This window comes from Urocitellus parryii, chromosome X, assembly GCF_045843805.1.
Source record: "Urocitellus parryii isolate mUroPar1 chromosome X, mUroPar1.hap1, whole genome shotgun sequence".
NCBI lineage: Eukaryota > Metazoa > Chordata > Mammalia > Rodentia > Sciuridae > Urocitellus > Urocitellus parryii.
In genome coordinates, this window is record NC_135547.1 from 34,280,536 (window position 1) to 34,298,277 (window position 17,742).

Sequence of the window (17,742 nt, forward strand, 5' to 3'; positions counted from 1 at the left end):
AAAATAAAAATGGGGATGAAAAAAGAGTTGATTTAAAGGGTTTTTATATTCACCAATATTTTAAGGCTTATCATGTCTTTCACATAATCTAAAAAGCTAAATGCAACAGATAGCTTTTATCATGTTGATCACAAAAGATGTAATACAAAAAATGCAAATTTCTAAGGAAAAAAAAAAGACCATGGCCTGGCACACACATGACTAACATCCCCCCCCCCCAAAAAAAAAAACTACGAGATTTGAGTATTCTTTACATTGAATGACCCGAATATTGAAAAATGTTTCATTGAATAAAATTTTTTTGGTACTGGGGTTTGAATTCAGGAGCACTCTACCACTGAGCTACAGCCCCAGCCCTTTTTATTTTATTTTGAAACAGGATCTCACTAAATGACCCACACTGTCCTCAAACTTGCCATCCTCCTGCCTCAGCCTCCCGAGTTGCCAGGATTATAGGCATGTGCCACTGTGTCCACCTGAATAACTGATAAAACCCAACACTAAAAATGGATCTCTTCTAAATTATTTAATTCACCATTTAAAAACTGCCATTTAGCTGGGCACCGCGGAGCATTCTGTAATCCCAGTGGCTCAAGAGGCTGAGGCAGGAGGATCGTGAGTTCAAAGCCAGCTTCAACAACTTAGTGAGATACTAAGCAACTCATTGAGACCTTGTCTCAAAATTAAAAAAAATAAAAAGGGGTAGGGATGTGGCTCAGTGGTTAAGTATCCTTGAGTTCAATACCCGGTACCAATCAATCAATCAATAAATACTGCCTGCCATTTATCCATTAGTTGAGCTTGAAATTCTGTCATTCACCAAATGTTTACTGAGTGCCTTGATGATGATCCAGACACTGTATTTAATGCTGCTAATAGAGTGGTGAGAGAAAGGAAGGTTAGGCTACACTTTGTGATGTATCAGGAAGGATCTTCTCATTTGGTAAAATTTAGAGTTAGACTGACATTTCTTTTGTTCATAATACTGCCCTAATAAATTTTATTCTGCACTGGAAAACCATGCTTCTTTCCTTGCAAAATTTAACTGTTAAACAACCAAAATGACCTATTTACAAAAAGAGAAATTTTACATTTATTAGACTGTCATATGAAATATATGTATTGCATGATAACTAAGCACTGTATATGTAGCAATTTAATTAATGCTCACAACAGCCCCGTGAGCTAAGTACAGGTTGAGTGTTCCTTATCCAAAATGTTTGGACCAGAACTGTTTTGAACCTTGTATCTTTTTGGATTTGGGAATATTTGCATATACCTAATGAGATATCCTGGGGATGGGACTCAGGTCTAAACACAGGATTTATTTGACTCATATTCACCTTATTCACAAAGACTGAATGTAATTTTACACAGTATTTCTAGTGTATCTGTGTTGTGATGGTGACCCATCACAAGAGGTTAGATGTGAAGTTTTCCATTTGTGGCATCATGTCTACACTCAAAAGAGTTTTGGATTTTGGAGCAGTTTTGGATTTCAGAGTTTTGGACTAGGGATACTTAACCTGTATAATAATATGGAGATTATAATAGATGGAAACTTAAATGTAAAGGGCTCAACTGTCTGGATCATAGTTACATAGCTACTGAGTGACAAGGGCCCAGATACGAACCCAGGTGGATTGATTATGGAGCACTCTCTCTCTTTTTTTTTTTTTGTGGTGCTGGGTATTGAACCCAAGGCCTTGTGCAAGCACTCTACCAACTGAGATATATCCCCAGCCCCATGGAACAAACTCACGGTGCTACATTACCTCTATAAATAGGGGCAGCAATGGGCAGTGCTAATAATCTTTATCATTTCTACCAAGATACTGTTGGCTCTAGGGCAGCTGCAGTGAAAAAAGCATTTTTTCAGAAATAGGTCATTGAAGAGTGAGAACTGAAGAGTAGCCCCCCCCCCACACCTGGAAGCAATGGTATCTCAGAATAGATAGATACTGACATACTTAAATTCAACACAACTGTAATGTACTGCTTGCTCAGTGATGAGAAGAAGAAACTGGAAGCTGAGAGCTTTGCACTATAAAGAGGTAGGTCTCCAATCTCTGACTTGTAGATTTAGAGACAGACTTAGAGATGAAATAAAAATAGCAGAACCAGGATAATTTCCCCTTTTCTTTATTTCCTGAGGTAAAGCTTTTGAGCATTCAGAAACAAACATATCAATGATGTGAAAAGCTAGTTTTTGAAATCTGGATCAAAAACAAGCTAATATATTTACCAAAGCACAATTCCGTCACCAACAGCTTTGAACAGGTCATCAGTGTTTGGATTCATTGGTATAACGTGTCTGCAATCAGGATCATTTTCCAAAGCTTTGTTTATCCAGTTAACAAAAGCGTATTTTTCTTCCTCTAAAATTATGATAAATGACAAGAAATTAATTCATTATTTGACTCAAAATCCTGAAATAGTCATACGGTAGTATTGAAAATTAGGGCGTCACAAACATGCCGTTATTCTCTTTGGAAACTCAGATACTTGGACTCAACATAGTGGCCATTAGGAATCACAACATCAACTAAAAGAACACAGCAGGTTAATTGGCCCTTAGAGAAATTAGTTACAAAAATCTTTTTTTTAAAAAAATATTTATTTTTCAGTTGTGGTGCTGAGGATCGAATCCAATGCCTCACACGTGCTAGGCGAGCGCTCTACCTCTTAGCCACAAACCCAGCCCCACGAAAATCTTTTTAAAATCACATTTATATCACCATAGAATCCCACTGTAATAAAGCCTATCATTGCATGTATTGTATCATGTCTCTTGCAAGCTAACAAAGCCATACAATAAACATGACTTCATGACAACTATCTGTTCCAAGCCCCAAAACATGTCACCAAAGACTTCTTTGTCTGGCATGTGTGAAGCACTGAGTTCGATTCTTAGCACCACATTAAAAAAAAAAAAAAGACATGATATTTACAACAACAAAAAAAATAAAAATGAAATAAAATAAAGACATTAGGAGAATATGTATTCTAGAGCCCCTTTCTTACATGATGACATCATGATGTCCACTGTGTTAACCCAACACATGTGAAATTATTACCTGAGTAAGAATGTTGTGTTCCTTCGCTGGACAACTCTGAAGTTCCTCCCAGAGCACAAATCCCTTCTTTCCTGTTGATTGCCTTGCGGAAGGTTTTTGCAATATCACTGCTTTTTACCTCTTGGAAAATCTATTGATAAAAATAATTTTTTCATCCACATGAATTTAAAATTAGGCACAAGAAGAAGCACACTTATCTTCTTTTATTATTTTGATCACCTAGAGTGTTTTTCATAGGTGATGAGTGTTAAAAAGAAAACTTGATTTGAGTTTTGCAAGGCTAATTAAGTATAATACTACTGCTAAAGATGAAGCGCCAAAGCCAATTGCACACAATTGTCAAAAAACACTAAGTGCTCCATGCATTGAATCCACTTGAAGCCAAAAACTAGTGTGGTTCAAAGGCACAGGTAAATCTGTTAAGTTTCTATGAAAAAGGACGACTCTGTTCTGTTCTTAGACAGAAAAAGCTGAAGGATTCCCCCTTCTTTAACTACAATTTTTAGTGCAAAGAAAGGTAAAAGTTTATTATTTATTTATTTTTGGCACTGGGGATTAAACCCAGGGATACTCTACCACTGAGCTACATTCCTGATATTCTTTGTTTTTTAATTTGAGTCAGGGTCTCACTAATAGTTGTCCAGGCTGGCCTTGAACTTGTGATCCTCCAGCTTAAGCCTCCTGAGTCTCTGGGATTACAGGTGTGTGTCACTACACTAAGATAAAAAACATTTATGACTCACCCCTCCCCCCCAAAAAAAACCATTTTGTGGTATAATGGGGAGCTCAGTAAGAGTTTGTTTAATCAAAAGTTACAAAATAATAAGGTGAAAAAATGTATAAGCTGGCAATAATAGATGACTATTGAGAACAGACATAGAGGCTTTTCAGTGATTGTCTTGCTTGGGCATTTATGAGTGTAACTTTTCTTCACAGTCAGAACTTGACTAATGAAGTTAATTTATACATTCTAACTGTACAAAAGCAGGTTGCAATAAAGCAAATTTTACATCATGGTGCAACCACTTGGTTGAATGAATAGACATTCTAAAGGTCTATATATTTCCTAAATACTGGAATTAGCCTAACCCCAAGTTTGCTTTTGGTCATTGCCAGTAAGAGGAACAAGATGTAGCAACTTCATAAAATTTAAATGCTTAGTGAGGCTTGGGGTGCAGCTCAGTGGTAGCACAAGGGCCTAGCACACATAAGGCTCTGGGTGTCTTGATCCCTAGCTGCACAAAACATAAAAAATTAAAATGCTGTTTAGAACCCTTATTTAAATAGACTTGTCTTTCTAGGGGGTCCCTTTTTGCAATTATTTCACCTAGGGAAAGTGGCTTTTTGAAATTTAAAAAGTTCGTTTTTCTTATTATGAGTGCTTTTGATTCAAGTGTCATTGACTTGTAAAAATTAGGTTATTTCAGTGAACACAATTTCACTTGAATGATAAATTCAAGTTTCTCTGTCATGTGAAAGTAGAAAAGCTTCTGTATTTGTCAGTAGCCCCATTACAAAGTCATCTTTTCCTACCACCTTTCTTAAATCCTGCCTTTCTTTGGCTCTACAGCATAATTTTATTTAGGAAAACAGTTAATAAGCAATAAGCTTGAAAAAAAATCAAGCTTACTCAATTCTCATAGCTGCAATTTTGTGCTACACCTATAATTTTAGAGGTGGTATTTTAGAATGGATATATGTATACACATAGACGCATACACATTAGTTACTCTAAATATTGCATACAATCAGTAAAATCACTCTTCCTCCTCTACGGCCATTATACTGACTTTTGTGCTAAGTATCAATAATGTGGTACTTGAATCATGCACTCCAGGTAATTTGAAATTATTAAAAATTTTATTTATTATCTGATTAGTCCAGTTTTTTTTTTTTTTGATACTGGGGAAAGAACCCTGGGGTGCTTGACCACTGAGGTACATCCCCAGCCCTTTATTATTTTGAGACAGGGTCACTCTGAGTTGCTTAGGGCTTTGCTAAGTTTTTGAATCTGGCTTTGAACTAGCGATCCTCCTGCCTCAGCCTCCTGAGCCACTGGGATTATAAGCATGCACCATAACACCTGGCCAGTCCAATTTTAATTTCATTTTCTTTTATCTTCCACTTCCAAATATTATACAACAAAAGCCTTAACTGCAATGCATTTTGATCCCACTACTTCCTCTTTGATAAGAATGCACCTGCTCAGTGAAAAGACAATTATTTACTAGTCTACCTCATTCTGAACTGTACAATATTTTAGTAAAATATTGTCAAGTAAGTTAAAATCTGACTGGTATGCATTTCCTCATATCTGAAATACTACAAATCTCTCACTGCAATGATAAAGAAATGTTACTGTCTCAGAGTGAGATATGAAAAGTTCATTTTTCTTATTATGAGGGCTTTTGATTCAAGTGTCATTGACTTGTAAAAATTAGGTTGTTTCAATGAACACAATTTCACTTGAATGATAAATCCAAATTTCTCTGTTATGAAAAGTAAAATAATTCAAATGAGAACAAAAAAAGAATGTCTCTATCGTACAATATCCTAATGCAATTACTTTCACAGCTCTAATAAAACTCCTAATGACTGAGAATGACATGCAAAACTGTAATTAAAGTTGTTAATTCTCAATTGTCTTATAAAAATTCCATGACCTTCACTTTTCTTCCTTTTTTACTCTGCCTGCCTGCCTTTCCTTTCTTGAACCCAGGGCCTCAGGCATGCTAAACAAGTGTTCTACTAGGAATATACATGCCCCCAGCCTCTACTTTCCAAATATTTTTAAATAAATTATTTCAGTTAACCTCTATTTTTCAATTTCATAGTATTTCCCTCTGTTTCTTAGATTTAAAAATTTTTAAATGGTAGAAATTGAAAATTTCTTTATCTCTTAAATTGATTCACTATATAAGAATTTGCATTTTCCTTTCTAGTTTAGTAAAGAGTGTGGAGTGATGATAAAATTATTTGAGTACAAGCTTTGGCTTAACAAAAATCTCAGAAATCAGAGATAGTACAAGGCTGTTCACTGTGCTAGAGTGTTCTCAATGAATCTTTTCAAAGCTGCCATTGTGATCCTAATGAGCTCACTGTTTTGTGCTGTTTTCCCTCCATGAGGAAGGACCTGCTATCATCTGTAAACAAACTCCTGGTATATCCTGATCAGGCAGTAATATCTACTCTCATTCTATACATTTTTATTTCTTGTTCCTCTCAAAGGAATTTGTTTCATCACCTTCCTCTCAAAGACCCTCAGCAACTAGCTAGCTTCTTTTGACCCCTAAATTAGCCTGGCATAGGCATAGTGGCCAAACCAAACCAATCTAGAGGCATATGACTTAAGAAGGAAAGATTTCAGAAAAATTGCCCCCCCCCCCCCAGAAAAAAAAAAGATAAAACAACAACAAAAAAACCAAAATCGAGTATATTCCATGGTTTGGGGCTTGTTTCCAAAGTAGCAGGTTTGAATTTTTTAAAAATTTGTTTTAAACCCTGCACTTGGAAAAGAATACTATCTTTTTCTTAAAAACAAACAAACAACAACAACAACAACAAGAAAACAGTAGCCAGGCATGGTGGCATAGGCCTGTAATCTGAGCTATTTGGGAGGCTGAGGCAGGAGGATTGCCTGAGCCCATGAGTATGGGCCAGTTTGGATAACCTAGCAAGACACTATCTCTAAACAAACAAATGAACAAATTAAAAAAAAAATAGAAACGACCACTTCAACAACTACGCAGCACTTTACGTATATTAAGCAATCTAATCCTGTGAGGTCCATACTATTAGTAAAAGTTCTCAAAAAGGTGAACAACTCATTGTTATTATGTAAGAGCAAGTGTGTCACCGTGAAAATGAGAATACAGTCATCTCTGCTCAGAGAAATTATTGCCATACCAGCCTTTCACAATTAAAGGAAAAAAAATGTCCTATTATCTTCTAAGTATAAAGTCCTACTAATTTAGTTTTGAAATACTTAGAAAAAACAAAAGCAGATAAAAGCAGATAATTAAATTTAATTTTCTCATTTAAAATTTACATATAATTTGGGGAGTCTTCTTCCACCGATCATATATTCTTCTCCAAAATTAATATAAACTGATTTTATAACTTGGTTTACAATTAACACCCTTGTGGCTGCAATTCAAATCAAAAACCAAAAACTTAACATGCAAGAACATGTTTATTTCTCTTTCCTTAAGCTAACACCTGACAGGAATAACCTACTCCCTGTTTCTTGGATAACTAAGCTTTACTCATGTTTTGTTTGACAATTTGTAAGATGTTTCATTGATGACAGAGCAGATGGGAGTGGACAGACATTTGGTTCAATGCCCATCTTTCAGTATAGTCATAGTAGCACCATTCTGAAACTTCAGGCATGAAGTTCATTCTGAAACTTCACTGCCCTTTAGACTTCAAGTTACTTGAAGAGCAGAGAGATACTAGAAAAAGCTCCTAGTCCTCTGGGTAATTCTGGTCAAGTCACTTCATTTTTCAGGAACTGATGTTTGTTCGAATTTGAAGAATTAAGGAGTGTTAATTCCTTAATTCCTTCTAATTCTAAAACTTAATTTTAAAATATCCTCATTAATATTTGTTTTCCAAAAAATCCCTGATGTTACCAAAATTATTATGCCTGTCTTTAACCTTTTAAAAAAATGTATGACCGCAATCTTACCTTATCTCTTAAAAGCCACTAAAAGCCATGTAGAAACTACAATGTTTCAAAATACACAGATTTAAAAATTTCCCCAAGATCATTTTTTTCCCACAGAAACTTTCACAATTTTATCCTTAACATCACTAGCACAATACAAATCTTAATGTTTTAGGCCTATTCTTAGCAGATTAAAAGCTTCTGAGCTGTAAACTGTGCCTAAAATAAGTAATCATAGTTAACTACTGCTTTGAGGTGCTTTAAATTCACAATTAAACATGCAGTTATAAGGAGAGCAAGTTATACAGAAGGCATGCAAGTGCTCAAATTGCAAATCAACTGCAACTTACTATTGAACATAGAATTCAAAACAAAGGCTTTGGCCATAACTGGAGACAAAAACGGTGGGAGGAAATCAGGATTTCAAAAGAAAAATGGCAAGAACTGTATCATTATCATTATAACATGAGTCTGCATTTTAAAAATAGCAACACCCCCACAAAATGCTAACAGCAGAGTAGGGTCATTACTTAGTTATTTGTTCCTTGACCTCTGGAGTTAATTCCAATTAGAGAGAAATATCAGAATTTTACCTGCCATAGTGAGCAATGGTGACTAATGGGAGTTTATGTTGTAATTTCAGCTGTCTTTGGGCAAAAATGAACCATGGAAAAGGAAGATAGAAGTGCCAAGAAGTTTGTGACAAATATTAGGCATTAACGACTAGTATGCAATATATTGAAAAGAATACCTAATAAGATGTAGTCAAGCTGGTGTGGTGGCGCACGCCTATAATCCCAGCAGCTAGGGAGACTGAGACAAGAGTATCGTGAGTTCAAAGTCAGCCTCAGCAAAAGTGAGGTGCCAAGCAACTCAGCGAGACCCTGTCTCTAAATAAAATACAAAAAGAGTTGGGGATGTGGCTCAGTGGCTAAGTGCCCCTGAACTTATTCCCCAGTACAAAAAAAAAAAAAAAAAAAAAAAAAAAAAAAAAAAAAGATGTAGTCAAGCTGGGCACAGTGGCACACACCTGGTAAGCCCAGCAGCTCAGGAGGCCCAGACAGGAGGATCACAAGTTCAAAGCCAGCCTCAGCAAAAAGTGAGGCGCTAAACAACTCAGTGAGACCCTGTCTTTAAATAAAATACAAAAAAGGGCTGGGGATATGGCTCAGTGGTTGAGTGCCCTTGAGTTCAATCCCCAGTACCCCCCCCACAAATGTATTCATATTCAGCCTTCAATAATAAATAAATCTATAAAATCTGAAGTATGTTCTTAATTGAAACAAGAAGCAATAAGTATTCTTTAATGCATATCTCAAATAATTCCTCAATAAATCTAGACTGAAAATGGCATAAGTCTAGAAAATCGAGACCTCAATTGTTAGCAGCTAAAAAAGTTAGGCCTCAATAAAGAACCATATATAGACTCTCCAAGCCCCAGTCAGGGAACACCAACCTAATTGCTTGGGGTTGGATGAGGAGAATCATGAGATCAACCCCTAACCTTGAGGAGCATATGATGATACTAGAGAAGAAAACAAAAATTTTACATGCCTCTTCCAACGACTAAAAAGATATGCTTCTAACTTTTAATTATCAAAATGATCGCCCTAGAGAAAATGGTACAGTTAAATACCACCACCACAGGAGTTGAAAACATCTTTAGCTCAGGAAGCTTCTAAGACTGTGAGTCAGGGTATATCATTAAAATTGTGGAGCACACTATTCACCACAGGAGAAAGAAAGAACACTTCAAGGATGTCATTTAGCACCTCGAAAGATGCCCTGTAATGAAGTCCCAATGGAGACTGTTCACCTTCCACATTGAGTATTGTGTTGTATCTTGGTTCCTGTCAGTGTTCTTCTCAATTCTTTTGTCAAGAGATTCTGGTTGCTGAAAGAACTAACTGAATTTAATGGGCAGGATGACAGAGATATTATTAGTTGTAAGAGTACCACATGATATATTTAACAACTTAATAGCAATTATAAGATCCCACTAGACAAAGCAACAATCACTACTTTTAATAATTGTGGTTTTTCACATACTTACATAAACAAATTCATCAAAACTTATCTTCCCATCTTTATTCCTGTCACCATCCAGCATGAGTTTTTGAATAATTTCTCTTACTTTATATCCCGGCAATGGCATATTAGCTTCCTTGAAAAGCTCATGGAGTTCATAGTCACAAATGAATCCATTGCTGTTGAGATCTTTGTAAAAGGGACAGGCAAGGAAAAAAAAATTAGGAGAAATAAACTAAGTATTTCCCACTTTTTGGCTCAGCTCATAAGCATATTTTCTAATTGCTTGTAACCTAAGGATGTTTGATGTTTGAAAGGGAGATGTAAATTTTAATAGAATGAGTAAGGTTTTATATCATGCTACCTTGTATTTTAAACTGTATGAGAAATTCTACTTACAAATGGCACCCCTAAAGCTAGGGACACAGCTCAGTTGCTATAGTGCTTGCCTAGCATGTACAAGCCCTGGGTTCAATCTCTAGCACCCCCCCCAAAAAAAGCACCCATAATTAAAGTATGGTTAGTTAATAATACTATTATTATTATTAAATCACAAAACTAAGAGGACTTTTAAAAAACAATACATTATATACCAACAAAACATTGCCATACTGTGGTATTAAACAATTCCTACTATAACTATTTAGTTTTACATTTCTATTCTTTCATTAGTCTAAAAGAAGTTTTATGGATTAGCACTGATTCTATTTTTTTGGTACTAGCAATTAAACCCAGGGAAAAACTTAACCACTGAGCTATATCCCCAGGCCTTTTAATATTTTATTTTGAGACAGGGTCTCGATAAGTTGCTGAGGCTGGCTTTGACTTGTGATCTCCTGCCTCAGCGTCCAAGTGTGTGCCACTGCACCTAGCAGCACTGATTCTATTTTAAAGCATACCTGAAATAAAACAAATGTCAATTTTTAAAAAAGAGTTAATGTAAACAAAAATTAATCCAAGCCAAACAGAATTCATAAAAATAAATGCAGTACTAAGTAAAGCAGATGTTTATTATGATTTGATAAATAAACTTTTTATCTTTGTGCTACTCCAGTTTTAACAGAATATGTATTGAAGTGCTCACTGAATGATGCTTATTCTGAAACTCTTCAAAAGGAGAAAGAAAAACATGGACGATAATCAAAAGTTGGTTTATTGAAAAAGAGTGCTGGGCTAAGGATATAGCTCAGTGGTAGAGCGCTTGCCTAGCATGCACAAGGACCTGGTTCGATCCCCAACACTGGAAAAAAACAAAACAAAACAAAACATAAAAAATGTCCTAAGGGCTGTAATCACTTGCGTATATTTTTTAATGAATAAATTTTGACTTTCAGCTGTGGTATCAAATATTTAAGTTAAATTGTAACAGAAACAAATAACCTGAATAGAGAAATGACAAGATTACCACAATAGCATTCAGAAATGACACAAGATTACCACAATAGCATTCAAAGAAATGTATTGTGAATAGGTAACTTTATTTGATACATTACTAGGTACTGTTTTGGGACTGAGGATACTATAGCCAACAAAAGAATATCTTGCACTCAAGCAGCTCATATTCTAATGACAATTAATAAACAATACTTAACAGGCAATATGACTATAAAATACTATATATAGTAAAATACCAATATAAGTGCTAAAAATATAAAGTAAATAAAGCAGGCTATCAGGTGTTAGACCAGGGGCTGTTATTTTGGCCCTGAAGAGACATTCAAGAAATGTCCAGAGACTTTTTTTTTTTTTTTTGTAGTACTGCAATTGAATCCAGGGGTGCTCTACTATTGAGCTATACCTCAGCTTTTTTACGTTTATTCTGAGATAGGGTCTCACTATGCTGCCCAGGCTGGGCTTGAACTTGCAATCCTCTCTCGGCTGTTCGGGATTGTTCAGGTGCACCAAAGCCCATGCTGGTCTGGAGACATTTTTGGCATCTAGTGGATAGAGGCTAGAGATATTACTATTAAACATGCTACAATGCACATTATTCCCCCCTACAACTGTTCAACAAAGAATTATGAAGCTCAAAATGTAAACAGTAGGGCTGGGATGTAGCTCAGTGGTAGAGCACTTTCCTATGTATGTGCAAGGTTCTGGGTTCAATTCCCAGAGAGTATTGATGTCATCAAGTAAGCCTGGGTTAGAGTGACATTGGCGAGGGTGTGTGTATGCACTTAGATAGAATGGTCAGGGAAGACTACTTTTATGAGATTATATTTGAATACAGACTTGCAGGAGGTAAAGGAGCAAATCATGAATATTTGAGGGAAGAGAGCTCTGGTAGAAGAAATTGCAAATGCAAACTCAGATACATAAGTACACCTGGTGGGCTGGGGTTGTAGGGCAGTAGTACAGCACTTGCCTAGCATGTACCATTTGGCTCTCAGCATCACATATAAATAAATAAATAAAATAAGGGTCTATTAACAAAAAACCAAAACCAAAACAAAACAACAACAACATCAACAACAAAAAAAAGGAAAGAAAGAAAAGAAAGAAAGAAAGAAAAGAAAGAAAGAAAGAAAGAAAAGGTACATCTGGTGTATTTTGGGAACTGCAGAGAGAGCAGAGTGGGTAAGAGGGAAATCAAGAGATCAGATCAAGAAGCAGGATTATGCAAATTCTTTTAGGCCATAGCACATATTTTAAGACTTTTATCTAGGGTAATCTAAGCACAATCATATTAGCTAACTTTTGTTAATTATTAAAATATCAAATATCCTATATGAAACCCTTTCACCAATACTTTGAATGTTGACTAATCATTTTATTTATTTATTTACTTTGCAGTGCTGGAGATTAAACCCAGGGCATGTTGAAGGCTAGACAAGCACTTTACCACTGAACTATATTCCAAGCCCAAAGGTTGATGAAATTCTATCTTTAGATCTTTAGTTTTAATCTTTTTCTTTTTTTTTGGGGGGGGTACTGTGGATTGAACCCAGAGGCACTTAACCACTGAACCATATCCCCAGCCCTTTTTATATTTTATTTAGAGACAGGGTCTCATTGAGTTGCTTAGGGCCTCCCTAAGTTTCTGGCTTTGAACTTGCAATCCTCCTGCCTCAGCCTCCTGAGTTGTTGAGATTACTGGTATGGCTCTCCATGCTTAGCTATCTTTAATTTTATTGCAATACATTTCTAGAGTTAAATAAGTAAATAAATATTTTGGTGTGGGAGCAGTGTTGGGAATGAACCCCAGGGCTTCATATATGGGAAGCAAGAACTCTACCACTGAGTGCTGCATATCCTATCCCTTAGAATCAAATAGTCTTAAAACACTAATTAATACATTTAAAACTTTATCAGTGAAAATATCTGGGGCTGGAGTTGTAGCTCAGTGCTAGAGTGCTTGCTTGGCACTGTGTTCGATTCTCAGCACTGCATATAAATAAATAAAGGGGGCTGGGGATATGGCTCAAGTGGTAGCCATGCGTGCAGCCTGGGTTCGATCCTCAGCACCACATACAAAAAAACAAAGATGTTGTGTCCGCCGAAAAACCGAAAAATAAATATTGAAATTCTCTCTCTCTCTCTCTAAAAATAAATAAATAAATAAATGTCCATTGACAACTAAAAAAAATACAAAAAAAAAAAGAAAGAAAGAAAATATGTGGCTGGGTGCAGTGGTGCACACCTATAATCCTAGTAGCTCAGGAGGCTGAGGAAGGAGGATCACGAGTTCAACTCAGCCTCAGCAAAAGGGAGGTGCTAAGCAACTCAGTGAGACCCTGTCTCTAAGTAAAACAATATAGGGCTGAGGATGTAGCTCAGCAGTGGAGTGTCCCTGAGTTCAATACCAGATATGCCCCCCAAAGGAAAATATCTGTACTTTAAAAACAGCATTCATACACTACTCAACATTTGTGAAAAAAAATCACTAAAATTTCCTTCAAGGTAAAGCACTTAATTTTGCTTTGGCTTATCTTCACTTTCTTTGCTTTGAATTTAGAAAAAGTCATATATCAAAGTCTTCACTTCTACACATAAACTGTTTATATTTAGAAATCAAACCGGCAACAACATGTGCAGTTGCTAAAAAGAAGAAAGCAACCCACATGGCACTGTGGCAGAATTTGAGCAACTCTTTACATATTAAAGTACCGAGTTTAAACACACCTGCTCCTGTGTATATACCAATCTGTTTCTCCATTTTCCTTATAAAATTAACATGGAGCTCAGTAATAGGGACTAAGTGTGACATATGAAAGGTACACAGCATAGTTGAAGGATATATAATGGAATCTAATTTCAACTTGGCTACTAATTTGTACAAGTTACTTCTCCAGTGATTTGGGGTTCGTGAGACTAAGACAGGAGGTTTAAAAAGTTAGCCTCAGCAAAAGTGAGGCACTAAGCAACTCAGTGAGACCCTGTCTCTCTTTTTTTTTTTGAAGAGAGAGAGAGAGAGAGAGAGAGAGAGAGAGAGAGAGAGAAGGAAGAGAGAGTTTTTAATATTTATTTTTTAGTTTTCGACGGACACAACATCTTTGTTTGTATGTGGTGCTGAGGATCGAACCCGGGTCGCACGCATGCCAGGCGAGCGCGCTACTGCTTGAGCCACATCCCCAGCCCCAACCCTGTCTCATAATAAATTACAAAAAAGGGCTGGGGATGTGGCTCAGTGGTCCAGTGCCCCTGAGTTCAATCCCGGGTACCAAAAAAAAAAAAACAAAAAACAAAAAACAAAAAAAAAAAGGAGTGACTTGGATGAAACGACCTCTAAAAGGTCCTTTTAGGCTCTATTTCACTGATTCTAAATCAGAATACACGGGATTTCACAACCTCCTACCACCACGTACATAACTTTGAAAATAAGAGAATAATAATGTATGTTAAAAACAGATATAGAGTGATTAACATTCGAATTATGACTATACCTCATTACCTGAATATAACATTCTTTCATTTTTCATTTTATAATATCTTTATTAAAATGTTGTCCACTTTAAATAGTTCCCCACTCCATGGTACTAGGGATTGAACCCAGAGGCGCTTTACCACTGAGCCACATCTCCTCTTTTTAAAATATTTTGAGACAAGGTCTTTCTAAGTTTCCGAGGCTGGCCTCAAACTTGCACTCCTGTCTCAGCCTCAGTTATGAGTCACAGGTGTGCCACCAAGCCTGGCTCTTAAATGATTTTTGATGGAAAATGTATTTTCCTTTTCTTTGACTTCTGAAATGGTCTATCTGAGCATAATATAATCTTTTGTTATTGATTCCATTTTAGACCTAACAAATAATAGGTACTGGATAATTGTTCTTTTGGTATACTTGAAGAGGAAAGGTAGAGAAATTTTAAGCTAGATATTGGAAAACTACTATGGATTCAAAGTTATATGAAACTAACCAAGGCCCTGAGAGTCCATCTGGTGGTTTATTTCTATTAGGTGGAAATAGAGGTTTGGGTAAAAGGGAGAACTACTGCTTGCATGAACGCTCTCTGCAACAACCTCTGTTGAGCATTAATTACAAGACAGCTCACTGATGTGATTAAAAGATGCCAGGAAGTAGCCACCCAAAATGTAACCAACATAAAATAACCACATGTGGAAACTCCATTTCAAAGTAAGGGTAGTAATAATAGATACTTTTAGTAAGGGACAGGAAAACTTGAAAGAGAGTTGCAGGAACAATTTGTCATTACATGACAATCTTCCTTATTAGGATGAATATCTCTCGATAAAGACACTCTTAAATCTTTTTTTTTAAATCTCCTACCACAATACATATCACAGTGGCTTGCATACAGTAAGCAATGGGAAAAAATGTTTGTGGAATCCCTGATTCTCAGTCATGAAGCAGAGAAAGAATGCTGTAATCCTAGATGAGCACTTAAAAACAAAACGAAACTAAAATGTCAAACATACTGAAATAGCACTAGAAAGCCTGAATGGCAATTCATCAGGAAACCAGAACTTGACAGAAATATCCCTTAAATAACATTCAATCTCATTCCCTTTGTTCTAATCCTGTCCCCACCCAGTGGCCTTCAGATCTGTAATTTGGTTTCCTAAGTGAACACACCCACTAAGGAGGGCTGAAGTAGACAAGCAGCTTTGGCTCTCAGGTCAGGTCTCTTTCCAAATGTGGAAACCTGCCCTGGCTTTAGTATGAAATACCATTAGCCAGGTGTGGTGGTTGTGCCTGTAGTTCCAGCTACTGGGGAGGCTGAGGCAGGAGGATGGATGGAGCCCAGGGGTTGGAAGCCAGCCTGGGCAACATAGCAAGACCCCCTCTCAAAAGAAAAGAAAGAAAGAAGTACCATGTGTGCTTGAGTTACTCCCCAGGGTACACTGAGTACCTATTCTCTTGCAGGCACCAAGCTGGACACCCAAGATACAGAATCAGACAGAACCCCTGGGTCTTATTTGAAACAATAGCTTCAAAATCCATGTAAAAATTTTGGCTTACTTAAGAGATCTTTATGTTTTCTGAGATGAGAACATGTGTCATCTCTTGAAAGTTCTCCCTATTCTGCTATTTTCCTATATTTTATCAGCAGATGGTAATCCAGCTTCTATCATCTCCTGTGATCAAAGGCATTTTGGTGTTAGCACCAGCAAATTCTATCAAGCCTTTCTCAGAGCTCCTAAATCATATATTTTGAAGAAAATAATTTCAATTTCAATAAGAAAGCAGAGGGAGCCTAAAACAGTGACTAGCAATTAATTTTACAAAATCTCCCAGCTGGTAAAGTACTTGAAAGACAAAAACAGCATGCTATTATTTTTAGAGTTTTATGCTAATTTTATTTCCAATTCCCAAACAAAAACAGAAACACATTTTTAAAGCAGTATCAGGGACCTAATGAGCTTTGGGAGGCCAGAAAATGAGTTAGCATAATGACATTTAGAAAGCATCCATCTCATCAGTGATATTATTAATCAGGAGTTCAAACCTATGATGGTGCATTTTTCCTATTCTGAGTTTTGACATAAACATGAGAATTTAATAATAAAAGGACCCAGAAAATACAGATCTAGATTGAAGAAAGCAGTTTTAACCACTGGAAACTAAAATCATAACCACCAGGCACGATGGCAGCCTTTTATATTCTCTTTAAAGCTGCTGATATTCTGGAACCTCTTTTTGGTTCATTTGCCACTTCTTGTAACTATACATTAGCATAGGGTTGAAAAGGCTGTGCGTAAGACTTGTCTATTCCAGCATTACATTTTCAACCAGCTAATAAAGCAGATATGAATTATCATACAGCCTATATTATCTGCAGCAGTCTCAATGTTTCTGCCAACACATGTCTCAACTTTTTAGTTTAGAAAACATGGCTAATATGGGTAGACATTAAACAGCAGGAACAAAGAAATACCACCTAACCACTTAATAAAGTTCTGGCAAAAAACAGAGAGCTCACTTTTAATAAACTGACTTTTTAAAAACACAAAACAATCCCACTATACTTAAAAAAAAAAAAAAAACTGTTATCATTAAGAGGCTTCCAATACTGCACCAGACAGGCCCATCTTTCATCTTGGCTACTGGGTTCATCAGAAAAGAATCAACTATTTGTTATAAGGAATGCTCTTTTTCTCAAATGACACATGTAGGTTCACATCTGCATTTTGTTTTAAAGGAAACCTCATTATTCTCCTTTAGCAAGTATTATTTTAAATGCCAGTTACCTCCCCCGATACTCCCCCCACAAGTAACCTCAAAGTAAATAAACTTATTATACAGCCATGTTCCTGCAGAAGTTTGAATCACACCAAGAATGGATATCCTTAAAAGGAAATGTTTTCCCTCCCCTTGCATCCTGTTATTTAAGCTATTTTAAGTACTTGTCTGGAGAAAGCTGAGCCAGAATTCAAGTGGTTTTGATTTTAGCTGCTGTTTTACACTGCCCTTGCCCAGGTGGTATGTTCTGCAATCTATCACTTCAAATGCATCTTTTGGGGTGCTACTTTGTCTTATAAATTCATCAGCAAGAAAGATGAGGACTTCCT

General features: G+C 36.3%; 1 protein-coding gene across 2 annotated transcripts in view; it reads right to left on the reverse strand.

Annotated features, from left to right (window-relative positions):
- The window catches only part of Pls3 (plastin 3), an 85,908-nt gene that overhangs the window by 16,703 nt on the left and 51,463 nt on the right, over positions 1–17,742 (reverse strand). For both annotated transcript variants that reach the window (XM_026410988.2, XM_026410990.2), the window contains exons 3-5: positions 9,800–9,963; positions 3,078–3,207; positions 2,246–2,378 (exon numbers count right to left, since the gene is read on the reverse strand). In XM_026410988.2, coding sequence (XP_026266773.1) covers positions 2,246–2,378; positions 3,078–3,207; positions 9,800–9,963 — 427 coding nt within the window. The remainder of the gene's footprint in view (positions 1–2,245; positions 2,379–3,077; positions 3,208–9,799; positions 9,964–17,742) is intronic.